At 41.1% G+C, this 27,233-nt stretch overlaps 1 protein-coding gene across 1 annotated transcript in view; it reads left to right on the top strand.

The window, feature by feature from the left end:
* Positions 1–27,233, top strand: part of LOC127662536 (echinoderm microtubule-associated protein-like 1) — a 63,649-nt gene that overhangs the window by 6,494 nt on the left and 29,922 nt on the right. Inside the window, 2 exon segments of the mRNA XM_052153756.1 lie at positions 19,301–19,483; positions 23,010–23,139. Of these exon segments, the coding sequence (XP_052009716.1) occupies positions 19,301–19,483; positions 23,010–23,139 (313 nt within the window).

Raw genomic sequence — 27,233 nt, 5'->3', positions numbered from 1 at the left:
ATAAAGGCCGATGGCAGACGGTGGTGCGACGAGAGAGAGATCTTTACGGACATGTCCGTCATGTGTGTGTTTGTCTTTTGCTTCAGTTTTATATGAAACTATTATTTATATTGCCAAGCTGGTTCTCGCCTCCTTCTTTCCATTGAACCGCGTTACAGGGTGATATTGATGTGGCTGTTTTTGTCTGCTATATGGCAGACCTCAGATGACTTGCATTGCCTTTATCTGGCACTCTCTCCCATTACACTACTGATAACATTTCTGAGAAAGTCCAAAGCCATTAGTGCTTCTCTCCACCTCTCTTACTCTCCTCTTCACACTCTAATTTTCTGTTTTTTCTGTAAGTCTTTATATAGTGTATGCATGTTAAGGCCCCTACATACTTCATACAAAATTGAAGAATGAATGGGTGTGACGTCATTTAGAACCAAATTTGGCTAAAAAGGTGTTTTTGAGTTTGTTTCATTTGTTTGTAACACCACAAACTTTCAGGAAAACTTCTTACCGGCAGCTAAACACCTTATCACCATTGGTTTGCATAATTGGTAGGTGTGACCTGGAGCTCCACCTACTTGTGAGGATGACAATAATTCAGTCAGTCAAGATCAGTCAACCTGAACAAACATGCGTGAAGAGTTATTAGCGAGCTAGTGCAAACTCCTAATCTGTTTGATCATTATGATCAGTTTCTTCAGTAATTACAATAGCAGAGTGTAATGGGTGTTAGCGCATTACCACCATGAATGCACAATGTAAACATTACAAATTACACATTATTTACTGCATATATATTACTTTAAATCATCATCAAGCTTCTTACTGATCTCACGTGTATTCTAATCTACTAAAGATGCATGAAGTCATTGATAACACATTTACATGTCGTATTAGTTGATAGTCTTGAGCATCCTCATATGTATCCTCATAAGTGGTGTGGCTGGTGTCTGAATAGTTGCAAATGGTATCTCGTTGCTCATCTGTTTCAAACTTCTTTTTTACCTCTGAACAAAGAACTTCTCCATAAGTGTGCTGGTGCCATTGGTCTTACTTTTTGAAGTTCTGTTGGTGTTTGTATAGCGAAAATTACAGTGTGACTGTTCATTATCCCGCTTATTGCAAGAGTACTTCCAAATAAATAAATAAATCGACATGAAATATTAATTTGGGTTCTTTTTATTTAAACTAATTTACGAGAAGTAGGAAAGGACTAACTTTACCAGGATGACTGGTGAAATGTTACTTTATCCCTGGATGTGTGGTCATTAATCAGAAATATCAGAGTTGTGAAATAATGTAAAATATTTCAAGCCTATTGAACAGGATGGAACTATTTCCAAATTACCCAATGCAAGTTTCACACTTGTAAAACTTGTATAATTTACCAATATATGGTTTCACTGCTTTAAACGAAATGCTTTTTTATTGGACCTTTCCATCATAAACAGTACAGTGCAAGGTGCCAAGAAAATATATAAAACATAAGTGTCCCCTGAAGGCATAGTATGCTATAGTGCTATTTGTGCATATTAAGGATTTTTTTTCCCCTTAAATCTATTTTGGAATATTCCACTTCCTCACTCCCCCTCAAGGGCTTCCAAAACAAAGAGTCCTTTCTGGGACTCCCAAGCAGACAGGATTATTCAAATTGTGTTTTAAAATATGCTAATGCTATATAGCAAAACACGGTGCATGTCTATCATGTACAGCAGTCTTAAATATTTGCAAGTGTCTTGTGGAACAGAATAAGCCCAATCAAAAGGCTTTCTGTGATTGCACAGCTACTTGTTCTGTATTTGTTGTTTGAGCATCCATTGTCTACTTGAAATATAACAGTTGTAAGTGCACGACTGGGAAATCACAAGTGAAAACCATGGAATGCATTTCCCCATGTGCCTTTTGTACAGAATAAATTATACGTGGCAGCAGAGGCTTGTAAATATCTGGTAAACATGGCACACTTTCTCTTTTCCATCAGCTCACTGTAGCTCATTTGTGCTTTGCAGGGGCTTGATATACAATTTTCTGCATGTAACATCCAGTGTCATTACTGCACAGTGTCCTCATCCCACCCTTAGAACAGCACTTTAGTTTATTTAAACCACCTACTCACTGTTCTGAGCTATTTGTTATGTGTGCACAATGCTCTGAGTTCTGCGAAGAAGAAAGCCCTGGCTTTCACACTCACTGAAAGAGCATTCTGTCTGAAGCGGGAAAAGCAGAGCCAGCCTTGAGTTAATGCTGCCCTACTTTTCTTTCGCTCTGTCAGACCCTCTGCGACTCCTTCAAAAGCATTCGCCTCCTTCGGTTACCACCAGAGCTCCCCTCTGTTTTTGCCATTTCTCAGGAGAGCATGAGTTAGCACAACCCTCGGTTGGCACTTTACTCAAGCGTGCCTTTTCCAGGTCGGTTTTTCCTCACATGTCTATGGTGACTGTAGGATGGAGTGGGGCTGCCTCAGGGTGGGTCCCGTAAACAGAGGCCTTGGCTGATTAAACATGGAGAAAGATAAGTGTTTGTGTTTGGAGAGTCACGTGTGTTCATCATTGTGGTTGACAGTAGATCACCTGTGACTGTGAGTGAGTGGGCTTTCTTTAGTGTTTAATCAGTTGAAATGGAGTTCAAGGAGCATGTGGTCGGGGTGTGAAGCTTGACATAGACATAGCACATTTGCTACAATTTTACTGCTAATTTTGAGTCTCTTTGGAGTTTGATTTAAAAATGTACAGTTTTGTTATTGCCAAAAGAGTAAAATAAAAAAAGGTGGCATTGGCAACAAGGTCTGGAGGAAGTATGTTTGCAATCAGTCATGCCTTATGTACCTTATGACTTTGTAATAACCCTTTAAGAACACTTACTGTTTCGTATTAGACTGCTAAATATTAACTATATCAGTTAATTATATGTGTTAAAAGGTTGAATTGTGTAGGGTTTCATGTAAATTTGGCACAATAAAAGGTTACATTTACACAGCTGTTGGTAAGTGGCAACTGTAAAAAGCAGGTTATTTAATTACTTATTTAATGTAATATTTATTGGCATATATTTTAATGCTTGTTGAATTTGCATTGATTGATGATTCATCAGATGAGAAAAAAATCATGAAATAATAGTTGTATTTTGTGGATCTTAGTCCATGTCTTTTACCTTTTAGGCCATCTACAGGGTGATGCCCCCCCTTTTTTTCCAAACGCCTGAAGGTACCACGTTCATTTATGTAAACAATAGTATGCAAGTATAAACACCATGGGACCACACAGCTATCATACAACTAAGGAAAGAGACACATTCTGTCTCCTAGAAATGAACATAGTTTGGTGCGAAAAGTGCAAATCAATCCCAGAACTACAGCAAAGGACCTTGTGAAGATGCTGGTGGAAACAGGTACACAAGTATCTATATCCACAGTAAAACAAGTCCTATATAGACATAAAAATCCAGACTACAGTTTGCAAGTGCACATGGCGACAAAGATTTTACTTTTTGGAGAAATGTCCTCTGGTCTGATGAAACAAAAATTGAACTGTTTGCCTGTAATTACCATCGTTATATTTGGAGGAAAAGGGTGAGGCTTGCAAGCCGAAGAACACCGTCCCAACCGTGAAGCATGGGGGTGGCAGCATCATGTTGTGGAGATGCTTTGCTGCAGGAGGCACTGGTGCACTTCACAAAATAGACGAAAGCAGAAATAAATAATTATCTCTTTTATTATACATTTCACATTCTTAAAATAAAGTAGTGATCCTAACTGACCTAAGACATGGAAAGTTTTCTACAATTAAATGTCAGGAATTGTGAATTATCAAATGTATTTGGTTGAGGTGCATGTAAACTTCTGATTCAACTGTATATGTTAAAGGTTATTTTGTCAACCTATGGGAGACAACTTGCAAATACAGGATTGCCCAAAAAAATGGCACCACTATGTTTGATTTCTCATATCTTAAAACTGACATACTGCTTTTGGCATACTATATAGAAAGGATGTATGCATATTTGGCTATGGGGATGGATTCCATTTGGACAGAGAGGATGATGCCATATTCAAACCTGCATTTCCTGCATGAGCACCAAGGTTAGCACATCTGGAACATGTGCTATAAACACTAGACCATAGCTTCAAACATGACTCATTTGTAAGACTCCAGCATACCGTTGATTTGATCCCAAAACAACACACAAGCTCTAATTTCAATAGTCTCACATATGCAGACAGAACGTGTTAATCCTGAGCACTTTCTCCTGGAGCACAGGGATAACCACTGATCAGGATCGGCTCAGTATCTCTCTAATCCTCTCTCAGCTCCTCCGCCTCCAGCAACCCAAATGCGAGGCTTGGTGCTAGAGAGCTACTGTCCCTAAAACACCCCTCCTTGGTTTCAAGCCACTGAGATAGATCTATCTATCTAACTATCTGTCTGTCTGTGCACTATATAGTTATGAATGTGCGTGTGTGTGTGTGTGTGTGTGGCCAAATATCAGATTTCTGTAACCGGTGAAATGAATGATACCTCTAATTCTACTATAATTTTTGCTAACTGATCAGACTTACAACTTGTGAATCATAAAAAGAGCCATAGACTTACAGAACATTTCACCATATCTAGGACCCAGAATATCATGAGTTCTTTTGACTGAAGATTGTAAGCAACCGCCTAGCAACTATACTGAAAACCCAAGAAACCACCTAGCAATGCCCTGGAAACCAATCAAAACACTCTTGCAATCACATAGGATCACGCTATAAAACACAAAAGAGCAACCACATAGCAGTTTCTATCAACTGCTATTGTATTAAATAGATGGACTGATATATTCATTAAAACATCTCCTTTTCTGAATACAGAAAGTCATACAGGTTTGGACCAACACAAGGGTGAGTGAATTATGATATCATTTTCTTTTTCTTTTTTTAGATAGAGCTTTAATATTAAGCCCCAAATTCTTAAGCCCTAACCAGGGGAGGAGGAGAGATTGACCTGAACGAAGATGTTGCTGATCTCAGGATGATTCTTGAAACTCTTGCTCTCCCTTGGGGAAAATTTGGCTCTGCTCATCACCTCTTCCCTGCTCTCTCCTCCTTCTCTGCGTTCTCCTATTATTTCCACATCAGAGGTCAAAGTGAGGTCTTTGGGATGATCTCATGCTTCTATTTTTAACTCCTAAGTCCTATTTACTAAAGGCCAGCTTTTTTTCGTACCTGTAATATGGGTAATTGCTTGCCAGCACATCTTTCATTCTCTTCCTTTGAGATTGTTCTGGATTATATCACTATATCACTGGTTTCCCTTTTGAAAAGACCAGCACTGCTGTCACAAGGATATGTCATGCTTTGGATACTTCACCTCAAAAATGCATATTCTGTCATAATTTACTAACCCTTGTGTTGTTCCAAACCGGTATGACTGACTTTCTTTGGTGGAACACAAAAGGAGACATTAGTCAGAATGCTAACCTCAGTCACTCTTCACTTTCATTGCATCTTTTTTTCCATATTATGAAAGTGAATGGTTACTGAGGTGAACAGTGAATAAAGAAAGTCATAGTTTGGAACAACGTGAGAGTATCAACTAGACCAGAACCAAACCAGCACTAAAGCAGGGTTGTACTTTATGACTGGAGTCACCACCTCTGAATCAGTGATACCTTAAGCCTGTCTGACTGTAAGCAGAGTTTCCAGAAGGGCCCTCAATGAAATAACCTTGGATCTGTGACCTCAGGTCGCAAAAACAAAGCGGTTAGGAAAGCAAGCTTTTGTAATCCACTTAGAGCACAGAAACCTCTCACTCACTTTCTCTCCTAGTCCCTCCCTGTGTCTCTCAGCATGAACTCTTTATGTAAGATTCAAAGGCTAATTCACTGACTAGAATTGTTTGTGGATTCACTTTGATATTTTCTGAGACCAGATGCATTTTGTGTGCACTCTTGCTCTGTTCTTACACACTGTTGACACCAGGATTGTTCATTGATGCGATGCAATGCAATGGCTTGATGCTGTCTACACTTGACGTCTCAACACGAACGTTCTAAGCCGTTTATTTGTGTTGTTGGTAGGGCGGCCCCCTGACAGTCGACCAAAGGTTAGTCAATGAGAAGAGGCTTGGTCAACCAAGTTTTAATTGGTCGCTTGGTCACAGAAAAAACTCCACATAAAACCGAGGAACACTGGTATTAGCGCTGGTTGGACGCTAGTGAGACTATGGCATAATTTTCATTAAGCAGGGTTAGGGTTAAACCTACACAATAAAGCAAGACACCTTGATTTCAAATTTAGAACTTCATTTGTATCTATTTTAACTTAAATTCTAATGAAACTGGGAAAAAATAAGTGCAATTAAAATGTGTGTTTTGCAACAGTTGTCAACATCTCTCTGGCAAAGCACTTTTGAACTTAGAATCCGGGAGAATTTATCATGTGTGTAAATAAATTTGTTTTGTTCCCTCCTTCACGATATATATATATATATATATATCGCAATATCCAATTACATCAGCAACCACTGGGCTCATGAATTCAAAAAATTATAAACTTAAATCTAATACATTTCTAAATTCAAATTGCACTCCAAACGAAACGAAAAGCAATTAAAATAATGAAGTGATAAAAGAATAATGGTAACACTTTACAATACGGGCACATTTATAAGGATTAATTCATGCTTAACTAATGCACAGATAATACTGAGTTAATGTATGACTCATGATTAGCTAAGGCCTAACACCAGCAACTAATGAAGAGTATGTCTGATTAATATATGAAGTCATATATGAATTGCTATTAATTAAATGTGTCATCATGGATTAATTCCCTAACAATTTATTATATGAACCAATAGTGTTAATTAATGTCTTAATTACCACAATGAGCCAAAGCCCTGCATTTGAACTTCCACCCAATACGGGTACACTATAATGCATTAATACATGCTTAATTACTGCATTATTACTGAAATTTCATGTATATATATATACACACACACACACACCTTTCCATTTACTGTCAGGCAAGAATCCATCTAAACATGCAGGCTGAAAATTACTTACACAAATTAAGACATAAAACCAATTATAAATGTTGATAATGATATAATGATTATAATAATAATTTAAATATAAATCATGGTTTGAGGTTAATGTGTATTTTTATTATTTTATGTTTTAATCACAAAAGGCTGCAGAGTTGTGGTCACAATTAACTGCTCTGTGGAAATAAAGTGAACTGAACTCAGAGCACCTCCAGGTTATTTGCAGCACACAGACAATACTGTTCTCGTAAAAAAAAAATCAGAAGACAGACAGAGTAAGAATATTTTAGATGTGCTTGTTCCACGAGACTGCACGCCTCCATATCAGCGTGTCATACATGTGCTTTTCTGTTATCTATAATAAAGTTTGTTTCTTCAAGCGTGTGTCTGTTTGTCTACAGGCACATTATTTGTAATATTAATTTGATAATAATAACCTAATAATAATAATAATGGGAAAATGAGCCAAATATCGTCTTGACATCATCAAAGGCATCAGCTATTGGTGATCACTCTGACCATCATCGATCCCCGAAATCATCTTCTATCGGCACAACCCTAATGTGCATTTCTCTCTATAAATTAACAAAATGTTCAGACAGTCTCCTTGTTGTTTTTTCTGACACATTCAGAATCATTACCAGAACCATTACATAGTATCATAAACGTGTGACAACTAGTTGATTAATGGCTTAAATGAACTCCTACTAGGTAGTCCTACTGTTGGTAGTAGCACCAGCGCTTGCAGCGCAAAATGAAACGGGACACCCGTTTAAGTGCCTCAACTGATGTGCCGCTACGGACACTTCCAGTGCAGACAGTATCATTGATTATAATGGGTTCTTTTGCTTTTTGATACGACACGCTGCCTGCTTTCGGTGTAGACAGGGTGTTAAACCTAGTGAGCTACCTTGCTGCTAACACCCTACACAGCCTGCCGCATCTGCCTTCTAAGGCTGCATCCTAAATGAAAGGAAACTCATAAATTTGTGATTTGGAACACTCTACATAAACATCAAACTGTGCCTCATACAAATAGCACTTCTGTCACAAATCACATAGGAGACTCAATTAACCATATTCACAGTAGCGGCATTCTTTATTGGGAATGGCAATGAGGGTGTGAGGGATAGACTAATGCTAAGCTTACAATACACATCTTGCCGTCGGCATTCCGCGACTCACACTCTTGTTTTTCATCACGTTGGTGCGCACAATACCGGACTGTAGTGTCTCAACCACACAACCATTCATCCCCAACTGAGGTGAGGCCATGTGTATACTGGTATAATGATGTGTTTTGGGTGATCTGATCACAAGTGTACAATAAAGACACATCACCGTTACACGTTACGTCATCTCTTTTGACCACTTGTGTTCGGATTTTGAGGAGAGAGTCTATAACTAATGAGAACAAACATCAATCATTACATCTGTGTAAAAAAGAATGATAATAAAGCCAAAAAAAGAACGCAAAAAACTGGCACACTTAATTATTCACAATTATAAACATGACATTTAGAGCAGATTTCTGAGTTATTTTAGTGCAGTATATGTAACTGAGCTTCAAGTGTGCATGCTCCTCATGTTTGTGTCCCTACTGTGCATGTTCATGTATTCACTTTTTTAAATTTTCCGATCATGCGCTCAGTGGTGGTCTGTGATGGAATTTTCCGGAGGCAAAAATATAAATTAGTATCGAAAGATCAAACCAATAAAAGAATACAGTGGGTCTATATATAGGTATGCTGGTAATTATGCTCTCATTCACATGCTGATGATGTCCTCTCCCTGATACCTGTAGATGTCATCTCACTGAAATAGACTTGATAACTTCAATGTATTATAACCAGGCCTAGATGGAATCTGTGGACTTTTTTTTAAGCATTTTCTGCACTGATTTTAGGGAAAACCTTAGGAATTGTGTGCAAGGGGTTTAAACATAGCAAAATGTTTTATAGACCTGGAAGTACTACAAAATTTAAATAGACCTGGAAGTACTACACTCTTATTGATGGCTAAAAAAAAAACATTTAATAAACATGCTCAAGATGGGGAATGGAATGCGTAGAAATGTTCTGAATGACAGATGTCACAATTCTGTGGAGTTCTGCATGCAAAGATTTAATCTAGGCCTGGTTATAATTATTTCGGCTTATCAACTCAGCACTTTCCGATCACCAACTCAATGCTTGTAAAAACAACAAATGAATGGAACAAATGACGCTGCACCACTGACTATGATCAATTTATATATAAATGGATGGCCCCATTCCATGTACAGTAACATCTACTCACCTTCTAAGCTACTGTATGTGTAGGCAAACTAAATCCTCCACTGCTTTATGGCGCTAAATGTGCAGTATATATGATCATGTCTTCCACATGTTTTTAGATCTTCCAATAACTTTTATTCCATCCATATTTTGGAATATTTTGAAAGTTCATCTTCACGTGCCGTGTTATCCATAATCAGCTTTGATGAAACGTAAATCTGATACTGAAAGCTGGTTGGCTTGAATGGTTACCTCTGATAATTATTGGTTATGAATGCGGAAGGAGGCAAATTTCATTTTGCCTCCATTTGGCCTTTTTTGGATGCTTTTTGAACGGAAGCAGATTACATTGCTCCATTTACATATCAATTTTGATTCATCAGTTTACTAATGACAGGATAGGCTTTATGCCGTCAACCTCTTACCTAATGTAATGTAAACTCCCTTGTCTACTGCGCATGAAAGACAAATAAATAGAAAAACATAATTTTGCATTAGCATAATGACACCTAAATCTCCAGCTCCTCCTACCCCTATACCTCTATGGCCAAAAATATTGGCACCCTTGTTAGAATATGAGAAAAGAAGGCCGTGAAAAATATATCCTTATTGTTTATCCTGTTGGGCTTTCATACAAAACATTCACAAAAATCTATCCTCAAATATATATATATAAAAAATTCCAAACACAACACAAGTTTTATCAAAAAACAAATTTCTTTGTCAAATTTATGTGTGGCACAATTATTGGCACCCTTTAATTCAATACTTTGTGCAACCTCCCTTTGCCAAGATAACAGCTCTGAGTCTTCTCCTATAATTCTCCTATAATTCCCAATGCGCACATTGTCCTCATGGTGGCATAGTGACTAGCCTTAATCCGGGTGGCGGAGGATGAATATCAGTTGCCTCCATGTCTGAGACTGTCAATCTTATCACGTGACTTGTTGAGCATGTTACTGCGGAGACCTAGCATGTGTGGAGGCTTCACGCTATTCTCCCCAGCATCCATTCACAATTCACCACGCGCCCACTAAGAGTGAAAACCACATTATGGCGACCACGAAGAGGTTAACCCAACGTGACTCTACTCACCCTAGCAACCGGGCCAATTGGTTGCTTAGGAAGCCTGACTGCATTCACTCAGCACGCCTTGGATTTGAACTTGTGAATCCAGGTGTGGTAGTCAGCGTCTTTACTTGCTGAGCTAACCAGGCCTCCAGGAAATTAATTTGGCTGAAACAAGGTATATTAGGAGGCAGTACTATTAAGATCTTTTGGAACAGCCTTCATGTGACAGCACACCTATGATGCCTTAAAATGCTGCTTTTTTAGGTTTAGGAATAGAGCATGCATTTCCCCGAAGACTTTGATGTATGAAGTGGCACAGAAAAAGTGTTGACTTCAAATTGAATACTAAAAATATACTGTATTTTCCCCAAGAGTTTAGGTTGGAAATGTACTACATCATCTGCATTGTACTGATCCTCTATGACAGGGGTTCTCAACCTTTTGGAAGCTGTGCCCCCCCAAAGCTGGCTCATTGCAGTTGGGGCCCGCCCCGCCCAGCCCCATGCTTTCTTGTTGTTATTATTATTATTATTATTATTATTATTATAATTGGCAGTAGCACCAGACTTCTAATGTGAGCTTGCAGGTATTATTATTATTATTATGAGTAGTAGTAGGCCTATCATCATTACTAGGCTATTGCTCTATAATTATATGAGGTTACATGCTTTATTGTTGTTATTATTATTATTATTATTATTATCATCATCATCAGTAGGCCTATTATCATTACTAGGCTATTGCTATAATTGGGAATTGGCACCAGACCTCTGATATTAATTTATGCTTTATTATTGTTATTATTACTAGGCCTAATAGTAGGCATCATCTGCATTTTTTACAGAAGCTTGCTGGTAGGTGATGTTAATGTGAGACCTGAGCCTGCTTTGCCTTGCAAAGATCCTCAATTCTTGGCTCAATGTTTGATAAACATAGCCTCAAATCATCCTCGATTGGTGCACGATTGCGGTATTTCCTTTTGAGTGCAGTGATTTTTGAGAAGCCTGCCTCACACAAATATGTCGACGCGAAAGGAAGGAGAATCTTCAAGGCGACGTCACAGAGTTCAGGGTATTCCTGCATCAATGCTGCCCAGAATGACGAAAGAGGGCAGGAGCTAAAGAGTTCCTTCAGTCTACTGTCACTCTTCAGCTCAATAAGCTGTTCCTGCATATCAATTGATAGCTCGTTTGCTGTGCACACAAACGGATCTCGAACCCACGCAAAAGAGCAATAATCCTCTTTAAAGTACATCGCATATTGTTTTCTCATTGCTGACAGGTGCTCAGACGCTGATTGAAATAGGGAGGAGAAATCGTGTGACGTGCCTGCATCAGTGATAAAGTCTGCAAGGCTGGGGAACATGTCGCAGTTCCCTCGACTGATGCGGCCATGCCAGAGGTCTAGTTTTTGTGTGAAGGCGTGCACTTTGTCTGCAAGGAGCAAAATATGAGTTTCGCGGCCTTGCAAAGACAAGTTGAGGCCATTCAAGCGGTCAAATATATCGACTAAATAGGACAGAGACGCAAAACACATAGTGTCATCCAGATGCTTCGCCAGATCTGATTTGATTTCTGTCAAAAACCACTTCACCTCCTCTCGCAGCTCATACAAGAGAGTGTGGACATTGAATACAAAATATCAAGGACATTGAAAATGGCTTCTCCTGTAGTGTGCGACTGAAGAGGCCGGCAAAACAGGACATCCTCCTCAATCGCCTTGTCCCGCAGATACCTGACATAGGTGAGGAGCTGTGCCTGCCCAGCAATATCAGTGGATTCGTCCAGCTGCAGCGCGTAGTAAGGACTCTTTTTTACGAACTCTATCAGTTGCTCTCTGATATCATTGGACATGTCTACAATTCTCCTTGCGACTGTGTCATTGGACAGTGGTACTGCACCGAGTTTGGCTGCTGCACTATCGCCATCATTATACTGCACATGTCTTGCGCTGCCGGCAAAATGTGAGTCTCGGCGATTGTATGCGGTTTACCCAGTTTACCGATCCTTTTGGCCACTACATACGATGCCTCCAAACACTGTTTAGACACAGTGCTGTGCACTGAAATGGTTGCCTGTTGCTGAGGGAGGCCATCAAGCTTTCTTTTAAAATATTCAGCTGGTTTATTTTTTAATGCCAGCATGCTTTGTTTCGAGGTGCCTTTTTAATTTGCAGGGCTTCATACTGTCGTTTGCCAGCACCTCGGCACACACGACACACTGAGGTCTCAGATCAGCCGTGACTGTAAACCCAAATTGCAGGTATGCTTCATCGTACCTTCGAAGCTTTTTTGCAGCTGGTGGTGCGTCGGTTGGCTTGTTGGTCCTCACAAGAAATTTCTCCATTTTGATGTGTTTTCAATAAAGTTTAGGCAATATGTAACTGTGTGTGTGGTGTATGTTGAGAGACGTATCAGGGGCTAATCAGTCGGGACTTAGGCACAATCTTTAAATAAATGAACAAAATAATTATTTTGCAGACAATTCAGATTTTATTTTAATATTTAATGATTGTAGTCCTCGTCAGTGTGTGTGTGTGTGTGTGTGTGTGTGTGTGTGTGTGTGTGTGTGTGTGTGTGTGTCTTAGTGGGTAGTGGGTAGTTTTAGCTAAGTGTAGCTAGCTACTGCCTAGCAGTTAAAAAAAAAATACTGGCTAGGGCTGAGATTTGATCTAATCTTAAAAAAGAATGTTTGTGGGTTTAGTTTTTAAAAAGAATGTTGGGGTTTATGAGTAAAGGCCTATGTAAATCGAGATTGATAAGACTAGCGAGAGCTGGCACATGCGAACTTGGCAAGAGACTAGACTAGTGTGAATGGAAAGCTATGTCGTGAGTCAATTTAAATGCAGTGATTTATTTTTGTGTGAGAGTGAGTGAACATTTACATTTATACCCCGCTCTGTAAAGGAGCGTACACACTGCCAGCGACTTTGTCGCTGCAGGTCGCCAGTGGCTGGCGGTGAAGTAGCTAGTGGGTGTTCCCACTACTGGTTGCCTAGTAACGTTTATAAATGACATTCACGGATGTCATTCCATTGCTGTTGACAGCGAATCTCTTTTCTTGCCACTAAAAACAAACATTTTGGAGGGAAAAGACTAAATATAAATGGAATCAGTACATAAAATGCTTTATATCAAAGATGAATGAGAAACCAGGCGTGCTGTTTGCCAGAGTGGCTGTATATCTGCGGCGAAAATGCAAATGCCGGTCTTTCTGGGTCCACAAAATCCCCGCGATCTCAGATACACCTTTCCACGCAGTATTTTTCTTAAAAATGTCCTTGTACGTGGGAAGAGACATATCATAGAGCACTGGAAAATTTCTAACAGCAAGAATTAGCCTTTCATCCATCTTTCCGTTACAGCAGGAGCTGAGCGAGAGAGAGAGAAGGATCACGTGAGCTCTCCCGCCTTCTCTCCTATTGGCTGTCGCTTCCGTTAGTCGCTCCAAAGTTGAACTTTTCTCAACTTTGTCGCTGGACACGCCCACATCTAGCGCCAACGGTCGCGACAGCTCGTGTCGCCGAAGTCGCTGTGCTCGCATTGAAAATGAATGGTATTGAGTCGCTGTCGCAGCGATGTACGCTGGCAGTGTGTACGCACCTTAAAGCTACGTACACACTGCCAGCGACTTTATCGCTGCAGGTAAGCCAGTGGCTGGCGGTGAAGTCGCTAGTGGGTGTTCCCACTACTGGTTGCCTAGTAGCGTTTATAAATGACATTCACGGATGTCATTCCATTGCTGTTGACAGCGAATCTCTTTTCTTGCCACTAAAACAAACATTTTGTAGGAAAAGACTAAATATAAATGGAATCAGTACATAAAATGCTTTATATCAAAGATGAATGAGAAACAAAGCGTGCTGTTTGCCAGAGCGGCTGTTTATCTGCTGCGAAAATGCAAATGTCGGTCTGTATGGGTCCATAAAATCCCTTGATCTCAGATACACCTTTCCACGCAGTATTTTTCTTTAAAATGTCCTTATGCGTGGGAAGAGACATATCATAGAGCACTGGAACATTTAACCTAACAGCAAGAATTAGCCTTTCACCCATCTTTCCGTTACTGCAGGAGCTGAGAGAAAAGAGAAGGATCACGTGAGCTCTCCGTCGTCTCTCCTATTGGCTGTCAGCTTCCGTTAGTCGCTCCAAAGTTGAACTTTTCTCAACTTTGTCGCGTCGCTGGACACGCCCACATCTAGCGCCAAAAGTTCAACTTTGGAGCGACTAACGGAAGCGACAGCCAATAGGAGAGATGACGGGAGAGCTCACGTGATCTCTCTCTCTCTCTCTCTCTCGCTCTCTCTCTCTCTCTCTCTCTCTCCTGCAGTAACGGAAAGATGGATGAAAGGCTAATTCTTGCTGTTAGAAATTTTCCAGTGCTCTATGATATGGCTCTTCCCACGTACAAGGACATTTTAAAGAAAAATACTGCGTGGAAAGGTGTATCTGAGATCGCGGGATTTTATGGACCCAGACAGACCGACATTTGCATTTTCACGCAGATATACAGCCACTCTGGCAAACAGCACGACTTGTTTCTCATTCATCTTTGATATAAAGCATTTTATGTACTGATTCCATTTATATTTAGTCTTTTCCCTCCAAAATGTTTGTTTTTAGTGGCAAGAAAAGAGATTCGCTGTCAACAGCAATGGAATGACATCCGTGAATGTCATTTATAAACGTTACTAGGCAACCAGTAGTGGGAACACCCACTAGCGACTTCACCGCCAGCCACTGGCGACCTGCAGCGATAAAGTCGCTGGCAGTGTGTACGCAGCTTTAAGCCAGGGCGGGAACGGCGGCGGCCATGCGCATGCGCGATTCATTTGCAGCCTGGACGCTGAGGGGTGTGTGTCTCCTCTCTGCTCTGACTGCTGTGCGAGGCAACTGAGAGACTGACCGCCTGTGAGTGCTTTTGGACGGGAGAGGGGCTCACGGTAGCACCCGCTGTTCGTTGAGCACAGTAGGCCTAACTGCAGTGATTCGTGCTTTCGAGTCTCCAAACACCACAAAAGTCTCCAAAAACACCAGTAAAAGTCGCTGGATTTGTCGCTTTTGACAAAAAAAAAAAGGTGGCGGCACTCTCTTTGCATTGGCAAATCATGACATTTTTACAGTGAAAAACAAAACTTGGAGATATTGCTGTTAACAACAATGTATTTTTATTTATTTAGCATAGCGCATCTCACAGCAATACTCAATCGTGTTTTGAATGATTCAGTGTTGTGAACGAATCGGTTGAGTCAAAGATTCAATGACCCATTCACAAACATCTGTCTCATTCTCGATGAATGGGCCGTTTGAACGAATCGTTTGAATGAACGACTCAATGACTCGCTTAATGAAACCGCTTATGCTTATCACCTGCATTTGCGCTCACTATCGACAAACCAATCAAATTTGTTCAAAACTTTTTTTTTTAAATCAGTCCAAACACATTTTAATTTTTATTCAGGAGTTATGTATATACAAAACTATAACTTTTTATGACAGTAGTTTAGTGATAAAAAAATATGCCCCAAAATTTTTTTTTTCCAGTTTTTTTTCCCTTCCATCATAGCCTACTCGCGCCCCCCCGGGAGAGTGTCCGCGCCCCCCCAAATCTTTGTACCCTGCTGCTGTTGAGACCCATTTAAGGGCTTATTCAGCATTTGAGTGAGCCAGCTAGTAGGTTCAGACTCAGTGAGAGACTAAAGATGTATTATTAATCAGACCCAGCGCTTTGAGCAAAAGATTAAAGAGAGTTCATTTTGCTTTGATAATCCACCAAAATGTTCTAACCGGCCCCTCTGTCTGTATGCACGCTCATATACACTCATTGATGTGTATTTATGCCTTTCAATGTCCAGCTCACTTGCCCCGTTAAATGATAATATCTAGCTAGGATAGTATGAGATAGGATTAGTTTTATAGTGAACACAGTTTCCATTTACAGTGAAACATTAAGCCAGAGATGGGCTGATGTCCAATTTAATCCAATCAAAACATATTGAAATAGAATGAGATTAAATTCAGAGGAAGTTGGTGAAAGACAGAGATAAAGAGACAATGGAAAAGGAAGTGTATCCTTAGTTTGACCAGTTCATTTGATTTCTGAAACACTTTGTTCGATATGGATGCCTGCCAATCTTTCCACTATATGAACGAGAACAAAATTGCAGTCTCTCCCCATTCATGCTGCACTGATATATTCCAGCTAATGCTTTTTAATGTGGTCAGGATGCTCCCTCCTTAAGTCACACCTGCAGTCATGCGTAGCTGAGGAGTCAATGGAGAGCATTAGCATTTTAGAAGCAATATAATTATATATGTGCTTAATTGTGTGTTTGCATGCTCAATTGCCAAGAACTCGTGCAATTTTGTACTGTTGTAGTTGCTGTAGGTGCTTAAATGTTTGAATTGGGAAAGGGAACAGGGTGCTGTTTTAGGCTATTGAGTAGAAGTGACAGCCATTTATTATGCTGGTTATTAACTATGGGCTTTTTTCAAACTGTGTTCTTGTGCCCTTGAAGGGCACTTCAGGAAGGAGACACTATTCGAAGGGTTGTTCCAAACAAAAGTAAGAAAGTAATTTGTTTCACAAAGGGCCCTTTTACAAGACCTTTAGTGAAGGGTATATTCAAATTGTAGTGCCACACTCTCTTCAGAGTACCCACATCAAGAGCTTTGTCCTCTGGAGTGAGTAGGGCATAGGGATGATCATTTTCGATTGTATTTCGATTGTACTGTGTTACCAGCAGCTTCAAAAGCTTTGAAAACTGAGTTTGTACTTGGAGAATACGGAACAATCTCCCCATTGAGCTTTTAAAAAGCAGGATTCAGTCGTAGCTGTGGGAAGGCCTCAATCAATTATTAATTGCATCTTTCAAAGAGGCAAACAGCATGCATTTACGGCTCTAATTATTAGTAGCTAATTTTTATTTGTCAGACAGGTTTGTCTTGAAGTTTGTGTGCAGTTTTTTGCTTTTTCATGTTCCCTTGATTTTAATTGCACAGTTGTATTCATAATGCATAATGCATTCCTTATAAAAAAGCTGAATTGCTCTTTATTACCTTTATTACTTTCACTCAAATTATTTAATTGTGGATCATCTTTACAAGGCCTTTGGATGGCTTTGAAAGTCTAAGGGAAAGGTGAGCTAGAGTGTGCAGGTTTGTTTTTATCTGAATGTTCACCAATGAACATTAATAACTGTGATCGCTTATGCAGGGGAGCAACTGAATTTTAAGTGGAATGGCTGGAGGCCATTAAATGAGCTGAGCTGGTGTGCTGAAGTGTGTGTATAATTATACAGCTCAGCTGATGTTGAGAAACATTTGGTGATTGAATGTTTGCAAAGGCAGGCACTTATCTAAATTCCAGTTTTAGATACATTTTGTATTTTGCCTGAAAGTTCCCATCTTTCAATTATTCAAGCTGATATGATTCATAGTAGCAACACCGTGACTGAATTTCATTCTGCAACTAAGTTATTCACCGAGTTTAAAAAGTGAAATTAATCCAATGCATTTTGGCAGAACCAATAAACAAACACTGACTGACACAGCTTTGTCAGTCTAAAGAGAAATCCGTCAATTATTTAATTACATGATTTGCAGCCTGATAAAATACAGCATACAATATAGACAGTTACTGAGTACTTCCTTATACTGGATAATAAAGCAATTCTCAGCAGTAGCTCAGGATTTTGCCTAATATAAACCACAGTAATGGTAATGTGATGCTCCCTGTAGATTTGAATGATGCATTACTTTCTTTGATATGCTTTTCCCCAGCCTTGAATTTTCCACATACAAGAAAGCGTCCTCAGCCTGAACTTCACAGATTTTCATTATATAAAAAAGATATTACTGTAAGTATAATGCGCAAGAAGCAAGATCCCAACAGATGTAGTTTTAATGACACACCCAACTGAACGAATCTCATAAAACCAAAAAACAGTGCTATGTTTAATTTTTTTTTTTACTGCTTTAATTGCCATCTGCTTCCTGTCAGTGTTATTAATGAAGATTTTAAACTCAGTTTCTAAGGGAGGGGTTTTGAGTGCTAGTTTTCATTAATGTTTCATACCACTGATGTTACAAAGCCATCTAATCACCTGACAAACAGTTACAGTAACTGGTCCGTTATGTGGTATTGGAGAAAGCGAGAGACAGATTTAGAGTAACAGTTTTCTCAGGGTCAGCAGCTGTTAGGGAATGGTGCTCTCTCTCTCTCTCTCTCTCTCTCTGAAGTGTTTATATGTGATGCAGAGGGACATGCTAGGCCATCCTTTGCTGACTCTCAAAAGCACCCTGCTGAAAATTGCTGGTCACCTTCGGTGGCATTAAACTGGAATGGACAGGATAATTGCAAAGTGGGATTTGTGATGGGAGGCATAGTTTCAGTTTATATTTCATAATCTTAAAAATAAAGTTTGCAACTAGAACCAAAAAGGGCTTTGCTGTCTGATACCTGTGGAGCACCTTTTTTAAGTTGCATAACGCACATATAAAGAGCCATTCACACAGTATCCGTTCTTGCATCCATCAGTGCTGGTTTTTTTTATCTAAACAAACACTAGATGGAACACTAATATGTGGCTTAGTTTGAGTGCTCCTTTTTGTGTACTTCAGAAAACCACCTTTGCAATCCGTTGACCTTTTAACCTACAGTATAATGTAACATTAAGAACTTTTTCAGCTCTAACAAACCAAATTAAGAACAGTGCACAGACAAAATGGCTCTTGATAAGAAGAGGAACCTTAAAAAAGACTATACGCAAAAGTCTTTTAAATAACTGTTATAAATATTTTTTCGGAACTCTGAGAAAAATAAATTTTTCTAAATCTATGATTGCCTTGCTAATTAAGTAATCAGATGGTTGCAGCATTATTTCAGCACAAGCTTTCTATGTTTTTGAGGATCATCTGTCTGTGTTTTGTAGATGACAGTGCCTCGGCATCAAGCAGTATGGAGGTGACGGACCGGATTGCCTCCCTGGAGCAACGGGTTCAGATGCAGGAGGATGAAATTCAGCTGCTCAAGTCGGCGCTGGCTGATGTGGTAAGGAGACTGAACATCTCAGAGGAGCAACAGGCCATGCTCAACAGAAAAGGACCAACCAAAGGTACCACATTCTCAAACAAGCACGCACACACACACACACACACACACACACACACACACACACACACACACACACATACGCACCCTGCAACTTATGTCACCTGGTAGACTACAAATGGTTTTAATTTTCTATCTGTGACGTATTGATTTCAGTTGTGGATTTCCATTATATCTAACAGCTTTGTTAGAATATGCCAATTATTTTTTGTGGACCTTTCTACAGAAGCCAGCACAATGAGAGGTTATATTTCAATTAGTGATGCACCAATATAGAACTTTTGGCTGATACCAATAGCTTATAATTATTTGATATGTTATGGCTGCTAACCAATATGATATGATAGGTCTACCCCATTTGACCTTGTTATCCCTGTTATTCTTTTTGAATTTGATCAAATAAATCTTTGTCCAATATTGGCCCAGTCAAAAAGATGCCCAACATAAATAAAATATTGGCCAATACCAGTATGGTCACCAAAATGTCATGCATCCCTAATTTCACTTAAGGGAATAAGAGAATGTAGTTTAACACACCTAGGTTTTTGTCAGAGAACACAGCTTAATGTGGCCATGTAAACGAATAAGCGCTATTCTTATGGATGTTTGAAGAGTGTGCGTGTGTGGAACAGACAGGGATAACAAACCTTATAGGACAACAACAAGTGAACACAGCTAAAATAATTCAACATTTCTGGATGTACAGTGGAGAAATCACATGCACTATAAATTATACCAATTTGTACACACCAATGTAAAATATTGATTGTCCCTCACGTTTGTGTATATGCGCTCATTTATTGGGGAAATCCCAGAGTTTTATGTAAGAGGGAAACTGCACTATTGCAGTGCAATTAAGCTGCAGGTCGTGATAGAAAGTGAAGGAAACAAACACAGCAACAGCTCTGGAATATCAGAAAATAAAGAGAAACAATGGAGAATAAAATAGCAAAGTCTATCTTGGATGCCATGTTTGTTATTTACACAAGCGTTGTGAGAAAATTACATTGCTGTAGAGAAAGCTGCTTACTGATCGATCCACTTGTATACAGGAGTAAAGAGTACTCTTATACAGTGCATGTAAATCAGAACGCTGTTTTCTCGCAATAAGCCGCTTTCTGGTGCCCATGTAAACTTAGTCATTAAGACACTTGTCAGTGTGCTTACTGAAATTCAGGTCCAAATTAAATTGAATCCAAAAAAAAAATCGATACATTCACAATTCATTATCAGTTAAAATGTAATCTTTTAGATTAATCTTGGCTTGCCGACTTTAGTATCTTAATTTATAAACAAAGCTTTACTAAGACCTCTGTGGAGGTGAGGGCGAGGCCTAAGAAGGCGAGGCCCAACTCGTGGCCCAACAGCTCCCGATCGACAACCTCCTGAGATAGCCCGAGCTGAAGAAAGCCATCTTGCAAGTCCAGAGAGCTCCGTCAGCAGTTCTGTTCCCTGATGCTGAGCGATGTCGGCCGCCCCGTTGCCTTCGCTCAACAGCTCCGTGACGCCTGCTGGCAATGGGTGCAGGCTGAGGAGCACAGTGACGTTGAGCATGTCATCGATCTTGTGGTGCTGGAGCAGTTCATCTCCCAACTACTGAAAGGATCAGTGGAGTGGGTCCAGTGCCACTGCCTGGCGTCACTGGATGATGCAGTACATTTGGCGGAGGACCATTTAGCAACGTACCCGGATGGCCTTTGCCCCCGCTCTCTCTCTTTCTCTCTCTGTGGTCCCTCCCCCGCCCCCTCCTCTCCTTTCTTCCGACCTATCCCGATCCCCCCCGGAAATGGTGGAACAGTCCCTTAAGACACCGTATGAAAGATGCCAATTCCCGATGTTGGTATTTGGCACTCCAGCCGTTTAAGTTCGAGGTGGTCCAGAGACCAGGGGCAAAGAGGGCTGTCGCAGACTTCCTCTACCGAAAAGGAGGGGGAGCAGTCCGGAGGGCTCCCCCAGCCTGAGTTGGGTTGAGTGGATATGTTGAGGTGAGGGCATGGTCGAGTGCCCGTTTGTGGAGAGAGAAAGCGGTAAGGACATGAATTGTGGCTAATTGCCACTTTGTTCACAGTGAAGGTTGAGGGAGATCAAAAACGGCCAGTTCACAGACAGAGGGAAAGACAGACCAGTGTCTTCATATCTGTCTGTCGAGAGAGAGTTTTGTTGTGTGTAGCTAAAAAGCGGACATTTTATTTAAGTGAAGCTGAAAAGCACTCTTGTGTTTTGAGTGAAGCTGAAAAGAGATTGCTGTTTATTCGTTAATAAAATGGACTCATGTGAACTGTGGAAACTGGCTCTCACTTCCTCCTTTATCTGCTCAACATGAACATTTATCACAGCTTCATAATCCTATGAACTGTAGGATAAGGCGGATAATTAGAGTCACATTTCTTTACCGCCTGATAGGTTTGGTTTTAAAAAACACTCATTCTTAGAGTGAGACACAAATTAGCCAAACTGCATGGATTTATGCTACCAAATGTTAACCTGGGGCCACAGACTAATCCATTAAACTGTTAAAGGAATGTAAGTTTGACTCAAATAGTACACATTCATTTTATCCATTTCTTCTCTGCTTGTTTGAAATGTGTGAGCTGACTTGTTATCTGCTGCTGCATAATAATTGACGCTCCATGCAGGCTGATCTGTTTGCAGTTTGAGAAAAAAAAAATACTCCTGTCTTTCTCGCTTGCTCTCTCGCCTCATTCTTTCTTTTATCTGTCTCAACTGTATCTCTGTGTTACTGCCTACACACTACACATTGATCTGCGCAGAATAAGGGAAAATAAAAAGACAAGCAACTCTGCAGTGATGAATATTTAATAATGCAGACTTGTAGGGTAATGTAAATAAAGGAAATTCTATATATCCCCAGTCAGCAGTTACACTGCAGGTGTAGATGCACTTGTACAGAAAGCATTTGAAAGGCACAAAAAATAATAATAATTCTTTATCCAGTATGTCTGTGCACCACAAATGTATTATTATGGAGTCTATTGAGGGCTTAAACTCTAATGGGACAGTGTTAGGAAGCACAACATATCTGCTGCTTGTTGCAAAGAACTCTGTAGAGGCATGTGGTCAATTCCAGGTTTCTCTTGATTGATTGAGCTAAAATTTGACATTAGAAATGAATTGGTTTGCTTACTTATAACAATATACATATACAGTACTTTAGAAGCTAAATTGTAGGGCATATTAATAGTATACATGTTTTCTTGAAAAAATTTTTTTATCACAAAATAGGCTAATTGTTCTTGCTTTAAGCACTTGCATCTAACACAACTTAGTGAGGTTTATGCTTACAATATATTTTTTTCCAATGTTATAACAAAAACACAATTTAAACTGTAAAATCCAAGGCATGTTCTGTAGAAATAAGTCTTATTTTGCAAATTTTTGTTCTTATGTAAATTTATATTGTTTTAAGAATGTTTTAAAACAAAAACACTGATTAAGAAAATGTTTTTTTGCAGTGTTGAATTAAAAGACTCGTGATTGCAGTGTTATATCTAATTCTATCCATCTTTCAGCTAGACCCATGATTGCTGCCTTGCCGCTGAGGCCTACAGTCAATAATGGCACTGTCTTGCCCAAGAAGGGTGGCACACTACCATCTCCATTGGGCTCCAAGAAAGACAACAATACACCAGCAACCAAGAGGTAAGACACTAAAGCTCAAGACTTTGCCTTATACACTTTAATATATTGGGTATATGCTACTCTGTTTGTCAGACCACTCTGTGAGTCAAAGTTCCTTCTACAACTTATTAACAGGCCATATATTAATTTGTTAGTCAATGATCATATGACAAATATCAGAGTTATCTTGTCCAAGATTTATTGACAAATAGCGAAAGACCTTTCCAAATTAGAAATGAAGATAAAAACATATCAACTTAAATTCAATGAGTATCTCAAAAACAGACCTTTCACTCTGTAAAATGTTGTAAGAGTAAGAAATAATAAGCAAGTTCTACATGATTTAACCCTTAAAATTATTTTTGTTTGTGTAACCTAATATAGTCAGGTTGATTAAGTGATGTTAAACAATATTCCCCTTCTGTCACTCACTCGATGTTGTGTCGAGTGAAGTGACACAAGAGGTCTTCCTGGGACGCCAAACGTACCTCTGAACCTGAGAAAAGGCCAATGTCAAGTTGGTAGACAGAATTTGCATTCCCCTGCCCCGGACACATACAGGTATAAAGGGAAGAGGGCAGCGAGTGTCAGTCAGAATTTTTCTTCGGAGCCGAACGGTTGTGCAACAGCTAAGCTGATTTCACCACTGTTTCACTCACCTCTGTTGGCAAGAAACACTGCTGTTGGATCTATGGCACATTTCCAGCTTGCGTTCTCTCTCTCTCTGCACGATGTGCATTCCACGCCCCTGGGCGCTTCGACAGTGCTTTTATTGCCTGAAAGTGTGTTTCTCCTCCTAAAAAGAGTTTATTTCCTAAAAGAGTTTGAGTTCCCACTCATAAATGAGCAATACACAGCAGGCATTGAAAGTCTTTTTCAGGACGCGTCTTTTTAAAGATGTCTTTCCGCCTCTGTGTAGTTCCTGGATGCGGTTGATTTCTCTCCACTTCTGACGGTCATAAAAGCTGCCTCGCATGACACCTAGACAGCGTTTTATGAATGGTTCATGTTCTCAGAGCGAGAACATAGCCATGACAACATTGCGGTCGCTGCTTTCTTTTCTCACTGGAGAAAGCCACTTCCGCCGCCCTCCACGTTATACCTTCTTTCTATGTGATTGAGGACGTCCCGGCTGGCGATGAAGGCGATTTGGGGAAGACAACGGGCTCAGTTTCGCTGGGTAAATCCCCACGAACCACCCACTTGCTAGCTTGCTTGCTTCCGTCCAAGCTTGGAATGAGTGCAGCTCGACTCGCGGCCAGCCGGCATTCTCTTGATTCCTGGAATTGGATGACGACATCGCCGCTGCATCGGAGAGTGTCACAGCTGCATCTGATGACTCGCCTCGGCTGCCATCTTCGGGACTGCTCGCCCAGTCTGAGGCTGACAAGCAGATGTCCACTATGCTTTCCTGGGCCACCGTGAACGCGAGGCTGGAGTGGAAACCTCCGACCCCCCCCTCTGGTACTCCCTGACAGGAGCTCCTCTCGGGACAGACGTGCTGGCACACAGCTGGCCCCAGGGGCTGCGCAACTATGGATTTCCCCCAGTGAGCCTTCTTGCACTGGTGCTGTGCAAGATCATGGAGGACGAGGAACAGGTCATCCTGGTGGCCCCTTACTAGCGACAGGACCTCCCTGGAAAATTCCCCTGATGAAGGACATTCTTTCTCAGGGACGGGGCACCCTCTGGCACCCGCACCCAGACCTCTGGAACATCCACGTCTGGCCCCTGGATGGGATACGGAAGATCTAGTGGATCTACCACCTGCAGTCGTAGACATGATCAACCAAGCCAGAGCTCCCTCCACCAGGCAACTTTATGACCTAAAGTGGCGCTTGTTCCCGAATTGGTGTTCTTCTCGAGCCGAAGACCCACAGAGGTGCGCAGTTTGGTGAGTGCTTTCATTCCTGCAGGAGAGGCTGGAGGGGAGGCTGTCCCCCTCCACCTTGAAGGTGTATGTATCTGCTATCACAGCCCACCATGACTCAGTACATGGCAAGTTCCTAGGTAAGCACGACTTGATTATCAGGTTCCTGAAAGGCGCCCGGAGACTGAACCCTTCCCAGCCTAGCCTGTTTCCCTCCTGGGATCTCTCAGTGGTCCTCACGGGCCTTCAGAGACCCCAGCCTTCTCGTTGCTGTGTCCGGTACGTGCTTTGCGTATCTATTTGGACTTCATGCAGAGCTCTAGATGTTCTGAGCAGTTCTTTGTCTGCTTCGGCGGATGGCAGAAAGGGAACGCCATCTCCAAACAGAGGTTAGCTCACTGGATCGTTGATGCTATTTCATTAGCTTGTCACACCCAGGCCGTGTCCACCCCCTTGCGGTTTTGAGCACACTCTACGAGAAGTGTGGCATCCTCGTGGACACTGGCCCATGTCACCTCCTTAGCACACATCTGCAGACATCAGCGGGCTGGGCAACACCCAATACCTTAGCCAGATTTTACAATCTCAGCGTTGAGTCAGTCTCGTCCCTGGATGTTCTCCTCCCTAGCCTTCTGGCCAGCGAAATCAGTGGAGCAATTTGTGGCCAGACCCACTAAGGTGCTCTGTAATGGGATCGGGCTCCACGGGCTTAGTTCCCTTCTCAGGCAAACTCCCTGTGATGTATTTCCCATGGTATGATCCCACTGTCGGCAGACCCGCGTTTCCCTCGGGCACCCCTGCTGCCCCGGTCGCTGTGCTGTAGAGTCCCCCCTCATTAGGCTGGACCTACCACCGCGCCATTTCCCACGTATGGCTTCATCACCCTCGTGGTGTATTTGCCACATGTTACCTCCCCCTAGACTTGGCAGGATGTGGCCTCTGCAGAGTCTTTTCCCCCTGAAAGAATAGGACCGGGAAAGACCGCCTACCCCAATGCATTTCATAGCGTTGAGTTAGCCCCACCCGCTTCATGTCCTATGTGAGAGACATAGTGAGAGATAAGGCCGCAGCTGCCAGGCTTGCTCCCATGCTAGTCATGTAGCACCTGTTCACCCCCTCAGGGGTGCGATGAACCTAAGGTCTTTATGTTACATCTCTTTGGGGGCGTTGGGGAGGGCTACGTGCAGCCGACACAGATGCTTCTAGCATGCAGTAGCCTGCTTGCACCTGTCTCGACAGTTCACGTAACACGGTCAGTGCCTGCCGGTTTTAGATGGGACTCCTTGTGTCACTTCATTCGACACAACGTCGAGTGAGTGACAGAAAGGGAACGTCATGGTTACTGTTGTAACCTCCACTCCCCGAGGGAAGGAACGAGATGCTGTGTCCCTCCTGCCACAGCACTAGACCTACCACTGTAAATGGCCATACCTTATTTTTGGCTTCCCAGTGCAAAATCCTGACTGACACTCGTTGCCCCGCTTCACTTTATACCCGTATGTTCTGGGCGGGGCATGCAAATTCTGTCTGCAAACTTGACAGTGGCCTTTTCTCAGGTTCAGAGGTACGTTTGGCGTCCCATTAAGAACCCTTGTGTCACTTCATTCGACATATTGCTTGTTTTTTTCTGGGTTCTGATGTAACATAATAGCAGTAATTGACTTTAGTATGATGTTCTTAGTATTAAGTCTTAGTTCTAAGACCATAGAGCTATGAATAATAACTAGATCATTTCCCTACTAGAATTCATTACCTAATATTGATTTCTCTAGGTTAATGATTTGCTTCTTTGCTCATTTCTTTGTTATTAAAATGAAACTTGCCATGAGCATAATATTTCTTTGAAACAGTTCCTCTGGCTACCTCTCCAGCTGTCATACCCATTGTATTTTTAATAAACGCTCACCTCTTGCAGATTAATTAATGAGTTTATGATTATGAGACACAAACCTGGCTGCCACAGAACCCCCTCCCATGCCCAAATGTCTTTGTTTATCAGTGTGAACTGTCTGTCACGTGTATTTGTCATCCTGTGAATCCTCTCTGTCCTGTCTGTGTTGCATGTTCCAGTCTGTCCAATCTACCCAGGTTTCTTCTAAGGCCACCTTACAGGTGAGAGTTTGTTACCACAGTAAACTAAAAGGATCTATATTCTTCCCACAAGTGTTTGGACTACCAATATTAAAATAGCCAGTTTTATTGTGTCCAAGAATCATCGCTTTAATTGTTGGATGAAAAGCTGTTC

Source organism: Xyrauchen texanus, chromosome 22, assembly GCF_025860055.1.
Source record: "Xyrauchen texanus isolate HMW12.3.18 chromosome 22, RBS_HiC_50CHRs, whole genome shotgun sequence".
Classification (NCBI taxonomy): domain Eukaryota; kingdom Metazoa; phylum Chordata; class Actinopteri; order Cypriniformes; family Catostomidae; genus Xyrauchen; species Xyrauchen texanus.
Note: the sequence above shows the minus strand (reverse complement) of the source record. Positions and strands in the feature narration are given on the sequence as shown.